Source organism: Bemisia tabaci, chromosome 4 (assembly GCF_918797505.1).
Source record: "Bemisia tabaci chromosome 4, PGI_BMITA_v3".
Lineage (NCBI taxonomy): Eukaryota > Metazoa > Arthropoda > Insecta > Hemiptera > Aleyrodidae > Bemisia > Bemisia tabaci.
This window is the reverse complement of record NC_092796.1, coordinates 56750680-56772026: the sequence shown is the minus strand read 5'-3', so window position 1 is coordinate 56772026 and position 21347 is coordinate 56750680. Positions and strand designations below refer to the sequence as shown.

At 37.7% G+C, this 21347-nt stretch overlaps 3 protein-coding genes across 3 annotated transcripts in view; 2 read left to right on the top strand and 1 right to left on the bottom strand.

Moving 5' to 3' along the window:
• Positions 1–187: 187 nt before the first annotated feature.
• LOC109040980 (ubiquitin domain-containing protein UBFD1) lies at positions 188–5969 on the top strand. Its single transcript, XM_019057131.2, has 5 exons — positions 188–382; positions 2149–2400; positions 3116–3267; positions 3792–3917; positions 4945–5969. The coding sequence occupies exons 1-5, from the start codon at positions 370–372 to the stop codon at positions 5239–5241; spliced, it is 840 nt and encodes a 279-aa protein (XP_018912676.2). The 5' UTR covers positions 188–369; the 3' UTR covers positions 5242–5969.
• A 1143-nt stretch (positions 5970–7112) lies between these two features.
• RnrS (ribonucleoside-diphosphate reductase subunit M2) lies at positions 7113–16018 on the bottom strand. Its single transcript, XM_072300127.1, has 7 exons — positions 15814–16018; positions 14284–14361; positions 13255–13431; positions 12390–12625; positions 11487–11715; positions 10550–10768; positions 7113–8627 (listed from the first exon to the last, which is right to left on the bottom strand). The coding sequence occupies exons 1-7, from the start codon at positions 15874–15876 to the stop codon at positions 8475–8477; spliced, it is 1155 nt and encodes a 384-aa protein (XP_072156228.1). The 5' UTR covers positions 15877–16018; the 3' UTR covers positions 7113–8474.
• A 4026-nt stretch (positions 16019–20044) lies between these two features.
• synr (BH3-only protein sayonara) overlaps positions 20045–21347 on the top strand; it is a 28211-nt gene continuing 26908 nt past the window's right edge. Inside the window, exon 1 of the mRNA XM_072300124.1 lies at positions 20045–20325. The gene's annotated coding sequence lies outside the window, so the exon portion shown is untranslated. The remainder of the gene's footprint in view (positions 20326–21347) is intronic.

The window sequence follows — 21347 nt, the reverse complement described above, 5'->3', positions numbered from 1 at the left end:
AGAGGAAGACTTCGTTGAAGATAGAGCTGTGCAGCTGTGCTAATACTATTTTTAAGCCATTCCCTTCCTCAACTTGCGCTTATCATTTGCTTTGGATGACGTCACAAATCTTTTTTTTTTTTTTTTTTTTTGCTCAAATGACGTAATAAGATGGCTGCTCTTTGAAAACGATTACTACCTTTGGTTTCATTCTGTTCTCTCCAGTTTCATTTCTTGCGATTTTTCTAGGTTATGTTTACTATGATTGGAGATTTTCGAGAGTGTGCAGAAATGACTCAGAAAATTTACAGTTCTTGTAATTTTTGGTAGATAGTGCAAATTTTTACTTCTCCTTCTATAATCGTACCTGTCAGCTCATTATTTTACATCATGGATTGCCCCAGTAAGTTTTCTCTTGGATTATCTTTGTTCAATTTTCAGGTTTTACTTTAAATATTGATATTTGGATTCCTCAATTCTCTTTGTCCTTTATAATGAACTGACATTTTTTTTAGCCAATTTCGTTTACCCTCTGTCCCATTTTGAACATAGTTTGCCCATTTCCTCGCTGTGTTTGAACTGGTTTTATTAAAGCATTATAGTAGCTCTTTCCTTTTCCTCTTCTTTCCATTTTATTTTATTTTTATTATTTTTTTTCTTACGCACAAGCCAACTAATGCCAAGGTGTATTTTATGAAATACTAAACAGTTTTTCTAAAAACATCTTTGCACATTGTGGACATGCAATCTACTATTAAAAGAGTCTTGGTTTTGTAGGAAGTCCAAAACAAAGGAAGTAGGTATCGCTTCTGCTGTTTTAAAGTTTGAATCTATTTTGTAAGATAATCGTCATGGTTTGCCCAAAGCACTTGTCCGTAGTAGAAGGAATTATTTTGTTCTCCCCAGTAAGGTTTGCATTGAATCACTGCGAGATCATTTGGCGAATCAGAAAATTTCTCAGAGGAATCTATCATCAGCTATTGTAAAAGCAGTTGCCTTATTAAACCGGGAAGAGAAAAGAATTAGCTGAACAAATTCTCTAAGTAGACAATCCATCTGCCCTTGTAAATATGACAATAGTCGCTGGAGATGAAATTTTAAGTATCAGATGTGTAGTGGCTGTAAAGATAGGTTAAGTTGTCTGCTAATGGACTGGCCTCTCCTCACAAACTGGTGCCAAAAAAACCATCCATAAAAACATATCAGCCTTAGAGTACACTTTGTGGTTGGTGAAATCAATCATGACCACTTAATAGTTAACAAAAGAAATCCTGATATTACGATAACCTGGATTCAAAGGAGGTGCCCCTGGATCTCCCTTGTAACACCTCCTTGGAGGCGAATTGCCCAACCAAAATTTAATGGTCGTCTCTTCAGAGTTAGTTCAGGTTGCCCTCTAGTTATACCGGAATAATAGATTGATCCAGTGGCATCTTTCTCAGATTTTTGATAAACTGATGATTCAGTATGAAACTGAGCAGACCATATTGCAATCTAGCTCTGGAGTGCTCTAATTCAGATTTCTTTCAAGTGTAACAGTGTTGAGATAAACCAAATAGATCTTGATCTGTCTCATTTGGTCTGTAAAATTGATGCAAGTATTTTTGACTGAGTCACTGGGTCGGTATGTTTTGGTGGCTCATCTCCGAAGCAAGGACATAAAGTACGGTTAGGAATGAAAAATTTTAAATCATATTACAGTCTTGAAGTAAGTACATGCTCTGTAAGAACAGCTATGATCAGGGGTGTCATTTCAGTTAAATCTCAGGCGAGCAAAAAATGAAGATAGTAGATAAGTAATTTTTGTTTTGGAGAGGGGGACAGCATAATTTCAAAAAATCTTGAGAAATACTTCATGATGAACAAATAGTCTCCAAAAAAGGCACTCGAAAGTAATCAGTTGGAATCCGATTGATCAGAATGTCCATTGAATGAATATGGACAGTGTTGATGTTATAACTTTTAAAGTTATGCAAGCATGCTCGAGTTTTCTTGTCATGTGATCAACTGTAAGTCACTCACTATGTGAAACTGAACGTTCGAAGGATGGATCAATCAACATATGTCCATTAATACTCTTGGTTTTTGCAAAATTTGGAATGATAAAACATTTTTTGATATTGTCACCACTACACCGTTGATAAGTATCTTATAATTTTCTATTTTTAGTGGAGGGTGACCGTGGAGATGTCAAAGAAAATGGAACTGCAGAGGCTAATTGTCCTCGCTTAGAATCCAGTACGGAGAAAATCATCTCAGAAAATGCTGAAAATATCTGTGATCCGCTCTTGAGCCAACCGGATGAGGCCAATCTAACTCCAGTTGAGTTCTTTGTTGTGCACAACAAAAACAAACACGAAGTCAATTTCTTCCTAGAGAAAACAGTTAGTGATCTGAAAAAGCACCTACAAAATATCTTAGGTAATTATATCATTTTCTTATCGTTCTCATGCCCAGATATTCCATATCGACAGTGTAAGTCGGCAATCAAATCACTCTGTTTGCGACATTGCAGGCCTCCTGTCATACTTTCTGTTTTAAACGGAAAACTACTCAATAGTAATTCTTTAAATCTGCTGTAATATTTTTTCTCTGTGCAAAAAAAGTTATGCAAAAACCTCAAGGAATGATGTCAATTCGTTCTCCTTTAATAAAATAACATAGAGGTGGAGATTGCCAGTCACCGCAAACGAGATATGTGATTGCGGACTTACGCCGTTAATATAGCCACTGTTGTATATCCCATTCACCATGTAGGATGGGAGATGATGAGTAGTGGACGAAGGCAGATTTTGTCACGAGTTTTGTGAAAAGTGTCAAAGGTGACACTAAGAGGACTTACTCAATTATCAGTTTGGGTGTTACAGGCCTCTTGCTTATGCAAATCAGTACCCTTGAGAAAAAAGGCGATTACTGCAATCACTGCACAACTACATTATTCAAAATTAAGTAATTACTGTAAAATTATTATAAACGGTTCTCCATCATCAAGATAATTAAATGCAAGAGGAAATTTACAATGCCTTATTTCTTTGTTATCAAAGTTCTAAGTTCTACAATTGAAAGCTCCTAAATCAGTACACACACACACCTTCTACTTATACACTTGTGAATTTATTTAACTTTTCAATTTCAGGAGTACCACAGCATCTACAAAAAATCATGTTCAAAGGCCTCGCCAAAGACGACCAAAGTTTGAAGGATATCGGAGTAACAAAGGATGCAAAGGTTATGGTTGTTGGGTCCAAACTCACAGATGTATTGGCTGTCTCAACCCCTAGTAATCAGGTGAATGTCCTTTTCATCCTTCACTATTTGTTATATTTCCTTATCTATTGTCAGCTTCAGTGGTGTAGTGGTTAAGGCAGTTTGCTGCCAGCGCTGATGTCCCTAGAGGCGACTGATATTCGAGGACTCAATCATTATCAGTCATCAAGAGTATGGGTTGCCATGCCACTCTAATGCCTTGTCTCATCCCTTAGGTGACAGGTTAGGGGAGGGACATGGTTATCCAATAGTAGTACTACCAACATCAATTCTCCCTTGGTGAGAGAGGCCTGCCTCAGGACGGGTGTAGGAAAGTCATTACTACTATGATGTGCAAAAACTCACCATGTAAGTAGTCAATGCTACAAAAACTAGCTGGCATGGGGCAGAATCAGTGAGAGGGCATCATCCAGCAATCCTATGACCTTAGCGAGGAGGAGAGTTTTAGTCTCTTCACATCATGTAACACTTCAGTTTTCTCAACTGTTTCCGTGACATCACTAAAGCACGTTTCATGAATCAGTGGTTACATTTTCTTTTATCAGGATACTGCAGAGGAAAAGTCCACCTCAGTCTCAACTAGTGAACCCTTTTGTAGACAAAAGATTCACCGGAAAGTCCTGGATAAAGGAGTCCCTGATGATGCTATGCCTGGAATTTTAAACATTAAAGTAAGTAAGCTTTTATTTTTCACACATTTCCCAACCCCTCTTTTTGTCAGTATTTTAAAAAAAAAAAAAAACTGCAGTGAATGAAATCTCGTAACATACCTGAAGTTGCTGTCATTCCCTCCTACGAAATGAAAGTAGAGTGGATAAACAAGTTTAAGCACTTATAGACTGTGACAGAAGATCATCTGAGGTCAGTTTAGCATTGGAAGTAAATGAAAGAATCAAGATGACAGATCTTCTGTCACAGTCTGGAAGTGCGTAAACCTATTTGGCATGGACCTTAGCTCTAAAAGCTTACAATGCATTCAATTAAAAATGAGAAAATTCGTGACCAATTTTGGAGACCTATGGAAAGACTCAAAGGCTTCTTATGTTATCTGCAGAGGCCTTCAAAGCACCAATTAACGGTTAAATTAGAGACACTTGGAGTTGGAGGTAACCAAATAAAATGTTCCCTTTTTTTTCAAGTACTCTTGCAAACCCTATCAAGCTTCTGCTATTGTTTAATTTTTTCATCATCATGATAAGTATCTTTTAAAAATAAGGGCTGTGAAGCAAGATGAGGAAAATTATGAATACATTAGGTACATTTCAATGATCAAAGTTCAAAACCACATATCTCCGGTTGCAACATTGCAGACTTTCTGTCTTACTTTTTTTTTCTTTGGAAGACCACAATGTAATTTCTTGAAAATTTCCTTGACTTGTCTTCCCTTTTAGCAGTGTATTCTGTATTAATTTTAAGCTTTAAAGTTGTCTTTCTGCCCTTTGTAAAAATAAAATAGGAGTTGAAATCGTGAAACACGTGATTGAGATACGTGGATTCGCACTTCGGCTATTGACCTGTATTTATGTGTGTAAACAGGAGAAATGTCAGGTTCTTGAAGGTTGATATTGTGCCCATTCTCTGATGCAGTGCAATTCATAACTCCAAGTTTCTTAATCACAGTTAGTTTAACAGCTCCTTTACACTTCCTACCTCTTCACTTTTTATTTGCTATAATTTGTTATGTTTTGGCTGTATTAGGAGCCTTTACCTCCATATCCTATCTCCGGAATGCTGAATAAAAGTGGTGGTAAAGTGAGGTTAACGTTCAAACTGGAAGTAGACCAAGTCTGGATTGGCACTAAGGAAAGGACGGACAAACTGGGTATGAGCTCCATCAAGAATGTTATTAGCGAGCCCATCGAAGGTCATGAGGAATATCATATAATGGCAGTTCAGCTGGGTCCGACTGAAGCCTCGCGTTACTGGATCTACTGGGTTCCTGCGCAATATGTTGACTCGATTCGTGACACCATTCTTGGAACTGTCTCTCTGTAGTATCTTTTTATATTTGTATCTATTTCTAATTTTGTATGTTTGTTACTTTTTCTTGATGTCGTTTTTCTCTTTGCCGTAAACTTTGTTTTTTGAAACCATAACCTCAAAAACTAACTTGAGCTAGCTATTTAGACTAATCTGCTCAACGAAGATAAGGCTCTTGTAAAATTATTTTCTTTCATATTAGGGTTTTTTTAATAGAAATATTTTTCAAAACCATCGACTTCTTTAAAATCGATGGTAAAACCATCTCAGCGTCTTTCATTCTAATTGTTCAAAACGACTTTTATCTGAAATAATATTATTGCACGAAAGCAAAACCTCAGCCAACAGGTAGGATTTGCTTAAGATGATCTTTTCTTTTCCTCTAAAAATTCGAAAAGTTAGAATTTTTATTTTCAGTTAGGGATAGTGTGTTCTACTGATCTAGGAGATTAGTTATTGCCAGAACAAGAAACTTATTACTGCAAAGATTGTCGTAAGAACTATTGGTGTGTTTGGTTTTTTTCTTCCTAAAATTTGGCTCCAAGGCTGTATTCCTTCTGAGATGAGACTTATAACACGAAAAACTGCCACCCATAATTAAAAATTCTATTTTTACTTTTCAATCTCATTTTGATAAGATCGAGTGTTAAAATTAAGAGTGTATCAGAAAATAACGTCTATTGTTTGTATTAATTTTAAATGAGGAAGTTTCATCTCTCAATAGATAAAAAAAAATTCTTTAACTTGGACTATTCCTTCTCTTCCAAATATTATGACCCAAGAAGTCTACTTTCAAAGGAGAAAAACCGAGAAGTTTTGAGCAAAAATTATTTCATTTCGAATGAGAGGCCTATTGACTGTTTTTCAAGCAAGAAACCCAAGTGTAAAGTCAAACCATGTATTGAAATTAACATTCAGTTGTTCTTTAAGACAGATATGATTCTCAGTATTCTAATATTTTTTTTAGTTTTACAAATAAAGAGCATTAAGAGTATTAGGAGGTCTAGTGAAACTGACAGATGATTTTCTCAACTTAAAAAGTTAGTTTCTCAGGGTTGATGTGATTGTTTCTGATTTTAGTTAATTCCACAAGCTAGTGTCAATTAATTGCTTTCAATAAGAATTATAAACGGATTGCATTTTGCAAAAAGGAACTGAGAGCATTCCAATGACGCTAAGATTGTGCAACTTTCTTTACTTTGCAAAAACAACCGGATCATCGAAACAAATTATATTTTTGCTCCGAAAAAACTATAAATTCAAGAGGAAAATTACATTAGTAAATTTAATTTTTTGCGTGATTTCAGTAGTTTCGCTTTAAGGAATGTGAGTTGCACAATCCTAGCAACACTAGAATGCTCTTGGTCCCTTTTTGCAATGTGCAATCCAAATATGAAAACCTTCCTAAATAGTATATATCGAAAAATCCCAGTGAGGAAGTTCTCAGCACCAGGGAAAATTTTAATATGGAAAAATGCACAGTGATTTTGTAATTCTTATCCGAACTAGTTAAGAATTTTGACATGCACATACATATACCCCACCTAAATTCTCTTGTGTTCAGAACAAATGCCAGACAATTTTTTAAGCCCCTGAGATACTCCTTCAAAAGAATAAACTTAATTGCTTGATCCCTTGCCTTGATCAAAATTGGTAATTCAGCATTATGTCCTTTTAATACAAGCAACAATAATGGGCATCAAATTGTCAGTTCTGGAAATGGTAGCTTCTAGAAGAACTTCTTTTCAAAAGTAGATCGGGAATGACCACTTGTTTTACTCATCACTGCTGTTTTAAATAATGGTGCAATTGCAATAGTTGTAATTGCACCCGATGAATAACATAAGAAATATCCGATTGGAAAAATAAATTAATCAAAAGCATAGTGAAAGACAATAAAAGTTTATATTCAAAATTTGCTAGTACCATTCGTTTCAAAATTCGAAGTAAAATGTTATAAAATAATTAATCAAATAGATTATGGATTTACAACATTAATTTTATCCAAATAACTTGGCATTTATACAAAAATAATTTAAATTTACATGAATGAAACAATGGAATTTTTCTATTATACAGACTATAGAGTTCGTCAAAAATTTTGCAGATATTGATTGATGTACTAGTTGAGATCAAGTTGATACAGCTGTTTCACTGATCAACCAAGAATAGATTGAAACGGGCGAGTCCGGTCGATTAATTTACATAAAATTATAAAAAGAAGCAAATTTTAAAAACGCACACTACATATCAGATGACTGCATACAAGATGAAAAAAACACACTTTACAAAAAGGAAAACTCAAGATGATAAAAATATGTGTAGTTGTAAGTTAACATGCATACAGATACACCTTCACACATGCAAAAATTCCAGATGATCTGAGGAATCCCTGTGTTAACTATATTAATTGAATTTACTCTTTTTTACCTTTTAAGGCTTGCAGGCCGTTGAAAGGGTCAATGTGATAAAATATTTCAGATTTACACTACAGGGAAAAGGTTAAAAAGGGTGACTATTAATTTCTCACAAGTTGAGGTTGCCACAAAATTTAAAAAATGAATATCCCTGACACCGTAAGTTATGCCCAATGGTTGAAAAGACATACTCTGAAACAGTTTTTCAGGCAAAATTTGTTGCTCAAAACGTCAGACCTATTCTAGGAAGCACGTAAAGATGACCTGACAATTTTCCCTTGACATTTCCCGGTTTTCCCAGCCTTTTAAAAATTCTTTGACCATTCCAGGTATTCCTTACCTGTGGCAACCCTCTACCCCTCCCTCATTCACATTCACTATTTTAATAAGTAATTTTTTAAACCATCGTTTGGGCAGAATTTAAAAGTTAAGTACTTAAAATAGGCGAGTAAGCTTCACACAGAGGACCTGCTCCCATATGGAGTATATTAACACTCATAGAAAGTCAATTAAGGTCTGAAAGTAAAGAATAACTATTTTTGAAGTGAGGGTTTTACTTGTTTGTCTTTTAACAGGACTAAAATTATTAATTACTATAGTAAAACTTGACCAAAAAAATTTGAACAGGACTATGATTGAGGTACACTGTACGAACATGGATCAGTGAAAGTAAGACTCAGAACAAAGCATGTTAACTTACTTTTGAATACTGAAAAGTTTTTTCTCCAAAGCACTGTTTAAATAATTGGTGTATTCTAAAGATAATGGATTCTAATGTACAGTTCTTGAGTCATCGTTGAAAATCGACCATCAGTGAGAGTTATTAATAGATTAAAAATCAGCATCCAAAGAGAAGACATGCGCATCTTTGTTTGACATGACACCACTTTTCTGATATTCTCCAACTTTTTTCTCGAAGAAGTTTGTTTTGCCTTCCAGAGAGATCTGTTCCATGAAGTCAAAAGGATTCTCTTTGAAATACACCTAGAAAGGAAGATTAAGAGAGGAAAAAATTAGCGCAATTTAGCCAGCCCAAAATTCAATAAGGAACTGTCAAATTTGAATCACAAGAATTCGTTTCCTGAAGTTCAAACTTAGCAGAGTTCTCATTATGTCTAGACGGTTCATGGCCCCTTGATTATTTCAAAAAGTTTTGGAAAATTTCATGATCACTCAATCTCAAGTATTGACCTGCATTATGAAGAACCAATTTTTTGAAAAATCAATTTTTTCACCAAAAACAATTTTAGGGTTGCTAGCCAAAGTAATAGTTTCTATTCCACGATTTTATCACTGACTGATACTGAGTGATGTCTTAGGCTCAGTGGAGAAGTTTAAGAAAACTGCTGTTTTTCAATACATATCAATTTAGGATAATGAATGGAAGACGGTTGTCCAATTCAATTATGTCATCAATGATTGTCCTTGCTTTTCTTCAAGGGTCTTCCAAGAGCTATAACAATCAATCAGCGTTGCGCACTGTCGGCTGATAGTGATAAAAATGACATGTGCTGATGAACCAGTCTTGGTAAAAGCAATTGAGAGTGTGGCCAACAGTAACTACCTATCACTTTCATTTTCGGCATAATGGCTAATAAAAATTTATTTTACTGATGGTGTGATTAAAACATAGAGTCGTAATGTAAGTGGGAGGGCTGGCGCCACTTTCAAGCAATGGAGATGTTGCGTGTGTCAGGAATTTGCGATTTGACTGTTGATTCATATGTAAAAGTTCGTGAGGAACACGATGGTCTCACTGGTTTTCTCTGAAATCAACTCCCAAGCCCAAAATAAGCTTTCAAGTTGAGGCCAAAATGGAGGGGATATCCCATTCTACCCGGAGAGTCCACCTCTACATCAAGACAAACTCTCCTTGCAAAGATAGGGAGCAAATACATTAGCAGTGATGCTGTGTTTTCAGTTTTAGAGTCCCCAAATGAAGTGGCAGCCCTGTCTATGTATTTGCTCCCTATCTTTGCATGGAGAGTTAGTCTTGATGTAGAGGTGGACTCTCAAGGTAGGGTGGGATATCCCCTCCATTTTGGCCTCAACTTGAGAGCTTTTTTTGAGCTTGGGAGGTGATTTCAGAGAAAACCAGTGGCACCATTGTGTTTCTCGCGAACTTTCACGTTAGAATCAACAGTCAAATTGCAAATTCCTCGCATGCAACATCTCCATTCCCAGGTCCTGAATTTCGAGACTCCTGTGCAGTGCCAGGTCACTTTTTCAATACATAATCGATTCTTTGGGATACACGGGGACCCAGCCATGGAATTACTCAGTATTCCACACTGCCATTTAGGATCGAATATGTATCGAAAAAGTGACCCGCACACCGGGCTTGGAACTCGTCAAGGAGAACATGGCATCAGCTCTCCCATTTACATTACGACTCTATGTACGCTATGGATTAAAAACGATACAGTGAGTTTCCTTGGGTAGGTGCATTAGCTCTCCACACATTTGAGGCTGATCTCATTAGTTTCTGGAAATGGATTTACTGACTTCTTGCTAATTTTTCTGCAATTCCTACATTGTTCTTAGTCGTTTCACCATACGATTCCTAGTTTTTGGCTACCTTTCATGATCAGTCCCACAATTTGAACTGATAATTGACTCATGGATTTTGGAAAAATGCAGTCTCCTCTTTTCTTGAAAACTTCACTCTTAATCTTCTTTCTACAAAAACATAAAATTTCGTCACCATCCTCCAATGTAAAGAAGATCCTTGGCTAAAAACATGTCTTTTCAGTAAGAGAGAGACTATCAACAATAGGCGATGAACAATATTTGTCTACAAGGCAATTCTTAGAAACAATGAGCAGGCAAGTTTTTGAATGACACAGTTCTATCGGGGGAATGTTTAAATCTTAATTCATTCGGTCTAAATTTTTTTCGGAGCTTACCTTCATACAACCCAATTCGACAAGAAGCCGGTCAGCCACGAATTCAATATACTGCTTCATCAGAGTCCCATTCATTCCAATCATGGCAACTGGCAAAGCCTCGGTAAGAAACTCTTGTTCAATCTTCACTGCGTCCATTATGATTTCCTTAACTCTATCTTCACTGGGTTTTTGAATGATGTGTTTGAACATCAGGCACGCGAAATCACAGTGGAGACCCTGAACAAAAATAATGAATGGAGCGTGTCAGCACAAAATAAAACAAATGCAGGACTGGCAAATGGCAGTGGCATGGTAATAATTTGAGAATTTTTAAATTTCATGCGCCCACTATGGTGAACTATGGTGGATATCGAAGGAGAGAGGGAGGGCATTTATTTTTTTTTTTAGACAAACCTCTCATCAGTAATTCTGTTAACTGCTATTGAAAATTTCATGCCTTATTGAGCCAACAAATCAGTATGGAGTGTAAATATTATACTTGAAATTTCGGGGGGGGGGGGGGGGGGAGTCTCTCCTTTCAGAGTTTTTATGATTTATTGTGGAAATCTCACAGAGACCTTTCGTAGCTTCCATTGGAGCAGTGACTATGATGGAGCTACCCATAAATTGTATTACACTAAAATTTCACAATAGTAGACAAAATTTTCAAAAACCCGCACCGAGCAGCTACTTTGTAGTGGAGGCCCGCAGTTCATGAGAAAAAATGCACAGAGAGTAGAATAAGAGAAAAAATTATGACAAGAAGGATGATTGTAAACTATATGACGTTGCAGCAATAGAAAAATAATTGGAGAAAAGGGAAAAAAATTGGAGTTGAAATTCAATTTCATTAAGTTCAAACGATAGAAACAAAAGCATATAATAGTAAGCTGCGCGATTGAGATAATTATGTAAAATCTAAGAAGAGAGGTTATGAGAAAAAAAAGACGCTCACTTCATCTCGAGAAATTAGTTCATTGCTGAAAGTGAGGCCAGGCATCAAACCCCTTTTCTTCAGCCAGAAAATGGAGGCAAAACTGCCAGAGAAGAAGATTCCTTCCACAGCAGCAAATGCAATCACTCGTTCGGCGAAGCTTGATGCATCATCAGCGATCCATTTCATGGCCCAGTCTGCTTTCCTCTTTACACAAGGCATTGTTTCAATGGCATTGAACAAGTACTCGCTGAAAAATTCGTTCACACATGGATGGAATCTTGAGTATCACAATGGAATAAGGAATACAACAGCAAAAATTTCGACTAATCGCAAAAATTTGAATCCTGAGGGACTAAGATTACTTTGATTTGAGAGACATCTTGGACAAAATGGAAACACCTGAAGTTCGGAAACATCACAATTTTTGGAATAGGTCTCCGAAGGTTTTGACAGTCTCAATTACTAAAACAGATAAATTGTCCAAGATCAACTTTGCACGAGATATGCGGGCAATTGTTACATAAGACTTCTTGGGCACAAAAAGCCACTCCTCACTTCATTGAAAAAAACACAAGGCCTTGTTAAGGGCTCAAGTCAGCCATCTCTTGTTACAATGAACTCCTAGTAAAATTTAGCTGGATTGAGGAACAAAATAGAATAATGTCTGACAGGTTATTTGTCCATGCACAAACTAGAGCTCACAAATAGGCTCATTTGGTGCAGTCATTGACTGTTCCCTTACGAAAGTTACCAGGCCAATTACTTGTAAGAGTAACCGATGAGCCAACTTATGATCTCCAGTTTGTGCAAGAAGGATGCGTCCCATTGGAAAATAATTTAATTAATCAATAGCTTTGAGATGCATCAGTTTAACCTATAGAGAAATTAAAAACATCATTGAATGAAGGATAAAGCAGTTACCGTTCTTTGGGATCTCTAATGTAAGTGTCGATGAGTAAACTATACATTTCAGAGTGGACATTCTCCATTGCTATTTGGAAGCCATAGAAACAACGTGCTTCCGTTACTTGAACCTCTTGACTGAATCTTTCTACCAGGTTTTCATTCACAATACCATCCGAGGCAGCAAAAAATGCAAGTACATGCGAAATAAAATGTTTCTCGTCCGGTTTTAATTTTTCCCAATCTGCAAGATCCTGCAAAAAAACATTAGCAATTGAAAATTCCAAGGGGAAATAGGACAATAAAAACATCAGATAAAAAAGATGGAAGAAACTAGATGATGACTACTTCATGTTCTTACTCTAATAATTTTAACAAACTAAGAATTAGTTCTTCAGATTATTACTGTCAACTTGGGTAGTTTCAAACTTTCTCAACCATTATTTGCTGTCCTCTTCGGGTTTTTAAAGAGGAGGTAGAATTTTTACACCTTGATGGCTGTTGATTTAACTTTGAAAAAGCACTAGTTTACTTCATAATACATACATAATTTATAAAATATTTAAGAAATCAAATATATGATGGTTTGATTAAAGGAGAGCAAGAATTTGATGATGTTGGCTAGGTTAAACTCGTTATGAAGTTACATAATATCATTCTAACCAAATCTTCCAACAAGCATAATTGCTCTGCTGGGCTGACTTTCACTACTGATACTTTGCCTCCTACTAGATGGGAACTTTCGCCAATATTGGTTATGTAAGTATTACCAATTTGCTTCAGCATTAGAGGGAAATTAGATTTAAGGAACCTATAGAGGGGTGTGATACCACAGGTTTTTAATTCTTCATGAAGCGAGATGATAAAATAAAATGTTTGTTACCTTGGATAGGTCTACTTCTTCAGCAGTCCAGAACGAGGCTTCAGCTTTCTTGTACATTTGCCAGATGTCATGAAACTCAATTGGGAAAATGACGAATCTTCTGGGGTTGTCTTTGAGCAGAGGTTCTATGGATGGGTCAAACATGTTGCTCCTGGATTTATCTTCTTTGATATGGCCCTGAAATTTGTTAAAAAGTCAGAGAGAAAAATGAGATCAGTATAATTATCTTGAATTGCACCAAGATTAACATAATTGCGCGAACAAAGACATGGAATGTAAGATAAATTTTTGAAGCCAGAATCCAAACTAGGATATAGAGGACTTTTCAAGGTGTGTCAAGGATCTTATAAACGCTTCTGCATTTTTCAAATGCTTTCATGGATGTGCAAAACCATTTTAAAGACATTAAAGCATGCCTTGAAAGTGGCACTATTCTCTTTCTGTGCCTTCGTTTTTTCCTTCCTGTACATGAGGAAGCAAATATATGATGTACAGACAACACTATTTGATGATTGAGAAGATTTTAATTTACAGGGAGAAAAGATCTTGTTCAAATAAACAAAAATAAAATAACCCGCAGATGAAACATTTAAGATCTGTTTGAAAAATAAGAGCAAATTTTCAAAATTCTAAGGTACCCAGGGGCTTCAAATTCTAGAAAAATCCAAGTGTGTTTAAGACCTTTTTAAAGAATCACAAACCCTGGAGCATGAGAGATACTTGTCAGGTGATGCTTGGGTTCTTAATGGTATTTTAAGGACGTGACGATAAATCTATGGGCTAGAAAATGTGTAAGAAGAGGAACTTACTTAGTACCTAACAGGAATTGAACAATGTCTATAGAGAGGTTCCAAACTTGGTAACTAACAGTTGTAGGCAAATGGGTCATATCAGATCGTTGCTCATTTTGACAAATCACTGACGGCTTTGGCTTTTTATCAAACAAGACATCAACAAGATAACACATATTTGGGAGAGATGAAAAATACTGGAGTGTCCTAAAAGTAAATATACACAGAGAGAACTTACATTTTGAGATTTTAGGTTCGTGTTGGTGATATTCTTGTTATGCTCTGAGAATGGTTGATGCTTTTCTTGCGACAAATCCTGAAAATTGAAAATAGGGAAGGATGAGAATTACGTGACTTTGAAATCACTGATAACACTAACCTCTACTTACAAAATTGGAACTTTTAGTGCTGGCCAATAATGACATGTTGAGCTGTTACAGGCACAACGTTGCGTAACCTAAAACCAACATGGAACTTCTTGTTCTTGACCGATGACTTTCCTCGAAGGATTAAGGTGATTCGATGGATGCCACATTTTGTGTCAGAACGGCATGCGATATATCGCATCAATTGGTTCCATTTTTTCAGGTACTCGTCATTTCTCTCCAATTTTGAGATCGCAATTCTGTTGTCAGGAGACTAAAGCACTCACTTACCAATTTTAACAAAGAAATTCAACGTAATAAAGGCGTGGTTTTTTTAGAGAGAAAATATCGCATTCGAGTGCAGTTTCGATATCCGTATCTAATGCGATGTTTTCTCTCTAAAAAAACGACGCCATTATTGCGTTGAATTTCTTCGTAAAAATTGGTAAGTGAGTGCTTTAGTCTCCAGACAACAGAATTGCAATCTCAAAATTGGAGAAAAATGACAAGTAGCTGAAAAAATGGAACCAATGGATGCGATATAGCGCATGCCGTTCTGACACACAATATGGCGTCTATTGAATCACCTTAATGAATAGATTTTGCTAATGATGACTAGTTTCACAAATTCAGCTTAACTTAAGTTGGTTTGAAGATTAAATAATTTCTGTTGGTTCTAAATGAGCCAATGTGTACTTAAATGTGGTTGTTAGCCACATTTAAAACAAGTGATGTTAGATTAAGCAAAACTGACAGGAATTCTTGGCAGCTCATCAGGAATATTGCGGGTACATTTGTATTACTCGCAGCAATGGTTGAAACCCACACCGACAAGTTGGAACTTCCCAGTTGGTCACAAAAATCCATGATAACCAATGATTTTGGCGAGGCTCTTTGTTAGAACATGACCTGTTCCATCACAGGTCGCCTTCTCAACTATTCAAGCAGTTGCGAGTTAACACCTTTTCCCTCCAGTTGGGTTTCGTTTGGGACTGTTAGATAGAGCGTGTCATTAATTTAGCTTCATTGGGGCCTGTGATGATTTGGAACTTCCATGGACTGCGCGGTGCCCTGATCGAGAGGGCCATACCCTTGGTGAAACTAGGCAAGATTATTGTATAGAGCAGTATACTAATCTCAGTAACTAGAATTCTGACAAGGAACTCTCGGGGACTACAAATACTAGGAAATGGTGCTCCTTTAGAACCACCATGACACCTAGTTGCATAACTACTCGAAGCAAGTCCTGGCGCTTCTAATCCCAGTGGAATCTAAAAGGCGCACACATGGTATGAGTGCTTTGAATAAATGCTTGACAAGTATAATGAGCTCGAAAGGTGAGAAAGAGATGGGAGCTGGAATATTGAGCAAGTTGATGAGCAAGAATAGGAAGGCGAACTTACATCTTTCAAAGACAGTTTCGTTAATCCATGGATGTTTTCTTTGTTGCTGATAAGGGTGGCCATGATGAAAAAAACTTAAAAAACCACTGAAGAATATGATATGAGATATTAACTAACGGAAGGTGGCCTTAGTTCCTAGGAGGCGGACGAAATGGCGAAAAGAAGAAAAGATGCTGACAAACTACAATGGACGGCCGAAATAACGCGGGAAAGTCGTTTCGGTTATGCTAAATTGACAGTTGACACGCCGGATGAGCAAAAAAAAAACACCTGCACTTAAATCCGTGCACGAAGTGGGGGCGAGAGCCAATGGGCACAGTTCATTTCGATAGATCGGTATTACTGAATCGCAATAAACACCCATGATTGGCTCTCGTTTTCCATTCAGTTGCGCGCGCTTCGAGGTCGTCAGCTGATTGCTGCGAATCGTCAGCTGTTTTTGAGCGGGAACAGTGGAACAAAAATACCGCCATTCGTTGAGCCCGCCCACCCCCTCCCGCCTGCCGCTAATTATAAATTGTTTCTTGTATTTTGTACATTATACGTTGTATTATTAAGATCAAGAAGAAAACGTCAACAATAAATGACGAGGAAGCCGTTCTCAGAAAGAGAATGAGGATGTAATACAGTACGAAATGAGGGGAGCATTATCATCATCAGTCCCGTAAGTCCTTCGCTCCTTCCCCCCTTCCCCCTCCGATGTGGACGTGAGCGTTGGCCTGAAAGAAGGGGGGGGGAGGGGCAGCGGCGGCACGGCGGCGGCGATGCTATAGTGTATACGTATAGCTCTATAGTGCTTTGGTCACAACATTTAACTCACAATCAGTTATCAATTTTTCCTGATATTTTGAGAACTAATTGCACAATGAGGGTCCTATGTATCCTTTGCTGGAAGGCAACATTGTATTATAAGCGAGAAATTCACTCTGTTACTGAGAGGCTCCAAGGTATTTTCAAAAATTGCAATGTAGAGTAGACCTACTTCGACCACCTTGTACAGGGATGAGGAGTCAAAACAGAGTTTTTTGCCCCATAATTAAAGGGTTCAAAATTAATTACAAATCGTAGGTCCGCCGCGCCGCGTAGCCCCCCCCCCCCCTCCTCCTCCTCCTCCTTCATGAAATTTTGTATAGGTCAGGTACTGAATCTACTCTAGGTTTTCGGGTACATAAATGCTTGGGTCAGTTTTAGTGCATTTTCTGATTTAAAATTACATATTATATGCTGATTCACTGAATGCCATAGCATAAAAGATCTTAAAAAGTTCTCAATTCTGGGATAATAATAATAAAAAAAAAACCGAATCCAGCCGAAAAATTTTGGATACGAATGTAAATGTGACGAGGGTTTCTCCTTTTGCGAGGTTGCAGACTTCCTTAGAAATTGTATTTTTCTTTCGAGAAGCTGGTCAACATAAAACTTAAAGTCTCCATGATCTTTCGTATTCGATAGCAGAAGATTTGGTTCAAAATTTAAAGTCGTAAATTTGGATTGTTTCTCATGGAAGAGATGAATTAAGGACGGAAATGTTGAAACACCGCAATGGAGATACGTGGTTTCGCACCTCGGGCGGTGCGATACGGACATCCATCAAGTTTAAAGAAATGCATCAAGTCCCCGTCACCGCCGACCAACGCGTTTGTTGATCGAATCAACTACAGGTATTATGCGTAGGAGGTCAAAACGCCTTCAATTTTTTGAACGCAATACGGACATTCGTCGAGGTTGTATAGTTGTATCAAGGCGCCGTAGCAAACGCGTCCCATTGTTTATCGTTACATACGAATAAAAGTTGAGAGAGGCCAGTCATAATGCCTTCAATTTTATACATACATATTTTTGGCAAAATGAGAGACGATGGTTTCTCCTTTTGCGAGGTTGTAGACTTCCTTAGAAATTGTATTTTTCTTTCGAGAAACTGGTCAACATAAAACTTAAATTCTCCATGATTTTTCGTATTCGATAGCAGAAGATTTGGTTCAAAACTATATGAGCTTTGGAAGCAGACAGAAATGCAAAAGCCATACAACTGTTGTACCTCAAAATGTTGCTCATGAAAATGGGTTTGGAGAAGAGGTCGCGAAGTTGGTCATTGATTCCAGGCTCGGCAAGTCTGAGAAGACCATAATGACAAGATCTGTTAAAATGGCCGTTCACCTCCTCTTTTTTGAAATGCAAGGCATCACAATACTGGCACTTCACATTTAAAATTTTGAAATTATTTTCCGGAATAATTTAATTTTTCCAGATTATAAATTTAAATTGTTAATAAATGATGATAAATTCAAAATTCCAATTTCAATTTCCAAAATTTCAGAGCATGTTATATCTTCTTTCAAAATATATTGTCAATTCAAGTTGCTATTCAATGGACCAGTAGACAAGGTACGAATTCCAGCATTCTGATACATGTTTCTTAACTAAAATTTCACTTAGAATACGATGCGCTCAACGAAAATTACCGAAATCAATTCCTTCCAAAGATATTTAATGATTCTTGGAGCGTGAATTCAAACCACCCGCTCATGAAAACTCAATGCTCTGCTTGATTCACATCGTGCGCTAAACGTTATCATGACAGTCTCTGCGATATGAAAATCTGGCAACCTCAATCTTGACGCTTTGGCTCAGTTGTAGCAAATTGTTTATAGTTTGAACAACACATGGTGGGAAATGACCATTACTCGATTGAGAAGCTTGTTGAAACCGTTGTAGTGCGCGATTTGACTCGCGTAGAGCTTTGAGTTTCTTGTCAGCGGGCAGTTCAAATTTCTCATAACCAGTGTGAAATAAAAACGTTAATATCTTCGTTTGAAGTTTGTTTCATTAGATTTCGTTGCGCGAATCGTGCTCTACGTGAAATTCTGGTTAAGAAATATTTATCAGAATGCTTAAATTCGTACCTTGTCTAGTGGTCCATTATAATAAATAACTTGAACGTGGTTGTTCTGATTTCTTACGAGCAGTTCCCTTCCAGTGTTTAGCGGCCGCGTAGCGGCCTCAGGCCCCTAGTTGCACTATATTGAACTTGGGCTACTAGGGTCTGAGGTTTTGCAAAATGAAGAAAAGGGCGTGAGTTTCAGGCACGATTTGCCTACAGAGGAACAAATGCAACTTATTTCAATCGCGTATTGCAATCAATTATTTCATCAAGAAGAGCCCCTTCAATTAGTGAATAGACACCAAGCACAACATCCCAACACTAGAGCGATAATTTTACCCTAGAATTGCAATTTATTGAACTTGGGCTACTTGGGTCTGAGGTTTCTTCGTGGAAATGAAGAAAAGAAATTTCATCAGGAGGAGCCCCTTCAATCAGTGAATAGACAACAAGCACAACATCCTAACACAAGAGCGATAATTTTACCCTAGAATTGCAATTTATTGAACTTGGGCTACTTGGGTCTGAGGTTTCTTCATGGAAATGAAGAAAAGAAATTTCATCAAGAGGAGCTCCTTCAATTAGTGAATAGACAACAAGCACAACATTAACCATCCAGACAATCATCTGGCCGAAACCCACCCCATGTTGGGGTGGTAGCGCGAAACAGAAGAGAGTCGAAATCCCTGACTGTGTATAACACAACCAGCGAAGTAGGATGTTTAAATTGTCATATCTTCGAGAAGATTCGCCACTTTTTCTCCCGGTAGAACTACAAAAAAAAAACAAAAAAAACAAGCACAACATCCCAACACAAGAGCGATAATTTTACCCTAGAATTGCAATTTATTGAACTTTGGCTACTTGAGTCTGAGGATTCTCCATGGAAATAAAGAAAAGAAATTTCATCAAGAGAAGCCCCTTCAATTAGTGAATAGACAACAAGCACAACATCCCAACACAAGAGCGATAATTTTTGCAATTCATTGAACTCGGGCTACTTGGTTCTGAGGTTTTTTATAGAAATGAAGAAAAGGGCGCAAGTTTCAGGCACGATTTGCCTACGGAGGAACAAATGCACTTATTGCACTCGGAGGCGTTATAATGAGGACAAAAATAATGGCGCTGCAGCGGACGGACGGTATGTATATTTGTCGGCGGATCCGCGTCCATTCCTCCATTTCTGACAAAGTGTCTCGATGAGATTGGGATCGGGACTCGTATTTAGGCCAAGAACATGACGGCCGTGGCCGGATCACCACGGAAACGGATTTCAAACCGCCTCGATAGACCCCCCGAGTCCCTCGCGTGATGGAGTCCAATCATGGGAAGCGATTCGCAGTATACTCACCTGTACCTGTAACGCCCGGGCTCATCCTTGTGGCATGTTTACCTATCCCTTGTTTTGCGTGTTCTCCCCCGTAAAATTGAATATCTACCAACCTGTTGTGCCTCCGACTGATTTTAAGTGAATTCTTCAGTCTTGATCCTCGGTCCGTGGCGATTGTTTCTTTCCACAATCGGCGATTCTTCTTCGTAATTCGCGTTATCGCACTGAGAGACAAAATAATTCGAAACGAGTGCCGCTCAACGAGAAATTCCTCGCTCATTGCGATATAACTGTGATCAGGGTAGAGAACGCAAACTTTGCTCATTTTTGGTTCGAATCAGTTTTTCTAGAATCTTATATGGACGTATTTATACTAAATGGAACTATGTGCACGTGGAAAGATGGGGTGTGCTCGTTAGTCGAGGACCATAAGAATGAATGGGGATTTTAAAGCGCCAGTGACGTCAGCGGCAACGGAGCCGTCTCCATCGTCGTTCTTCGTCGACAACGCTCTTTTGCAATGTCCATGGCTCATGAGTTAGCGCTCAGTTCCTTTTGATTTAATGTCAAATCCCGCTTTTCCATTTTCTCAAAAGGAACTATATCCACTTTTACATTGTTTCCTATCCAGTGTTCTACGAGCACATCCCATCTTCTCACTTGCACATAGTTCCTTTTAGCATAAATACGTCCATATCGACGGTGTGAGCCCGCAACCTCGTATCTCGTTTGCGGTGTTTGAAACTCTCCGCTCTTATTTTATTTTTTTAAAGGAGGGCGAATCGACACCATTCCTTGAAGTTTTCGCAGAATTTCCTTCGCGCAAGGAAGAAAAATCACGGCAGTTTTTAGGAATTGCCATTTTGTAGTCTTTTTCCATTCGAAAAAAATGAGGTATGACAAGAAGTCTGCCACGTCGCAAACCGAGATAGGTGGTTACGGACTTACACCGTCAATATGCTAGATGATCCAAATCATTAATAGGTCATTAAAAAAATAGGTACGTAATGCGTTAACTCAGAATCCTGTCGCTCGCGTATTGCGTCAAAGTAAATGTTCCGGGTAACTAGACATAATAAAGATATTACTCTTTTTTTATTCTCTTCCTACAATTGTGTACAATATAGCTTAAAACTTAGGACTGTCTCACTGCTTTCGATGCGTTTCTTTTCAAGAAGTCTCGTGGGGGTATATACTGAATTGAAAATCACGCGGAACTTTAACACCTCACTGCACAAGCGGGGTGGTCACCCAAAAAGAGGGTGAAGGGGAGGGGGTAGAAAATGGTACCGCAAAGTTTTCAGGACCGTTGAGGAGGGGGGC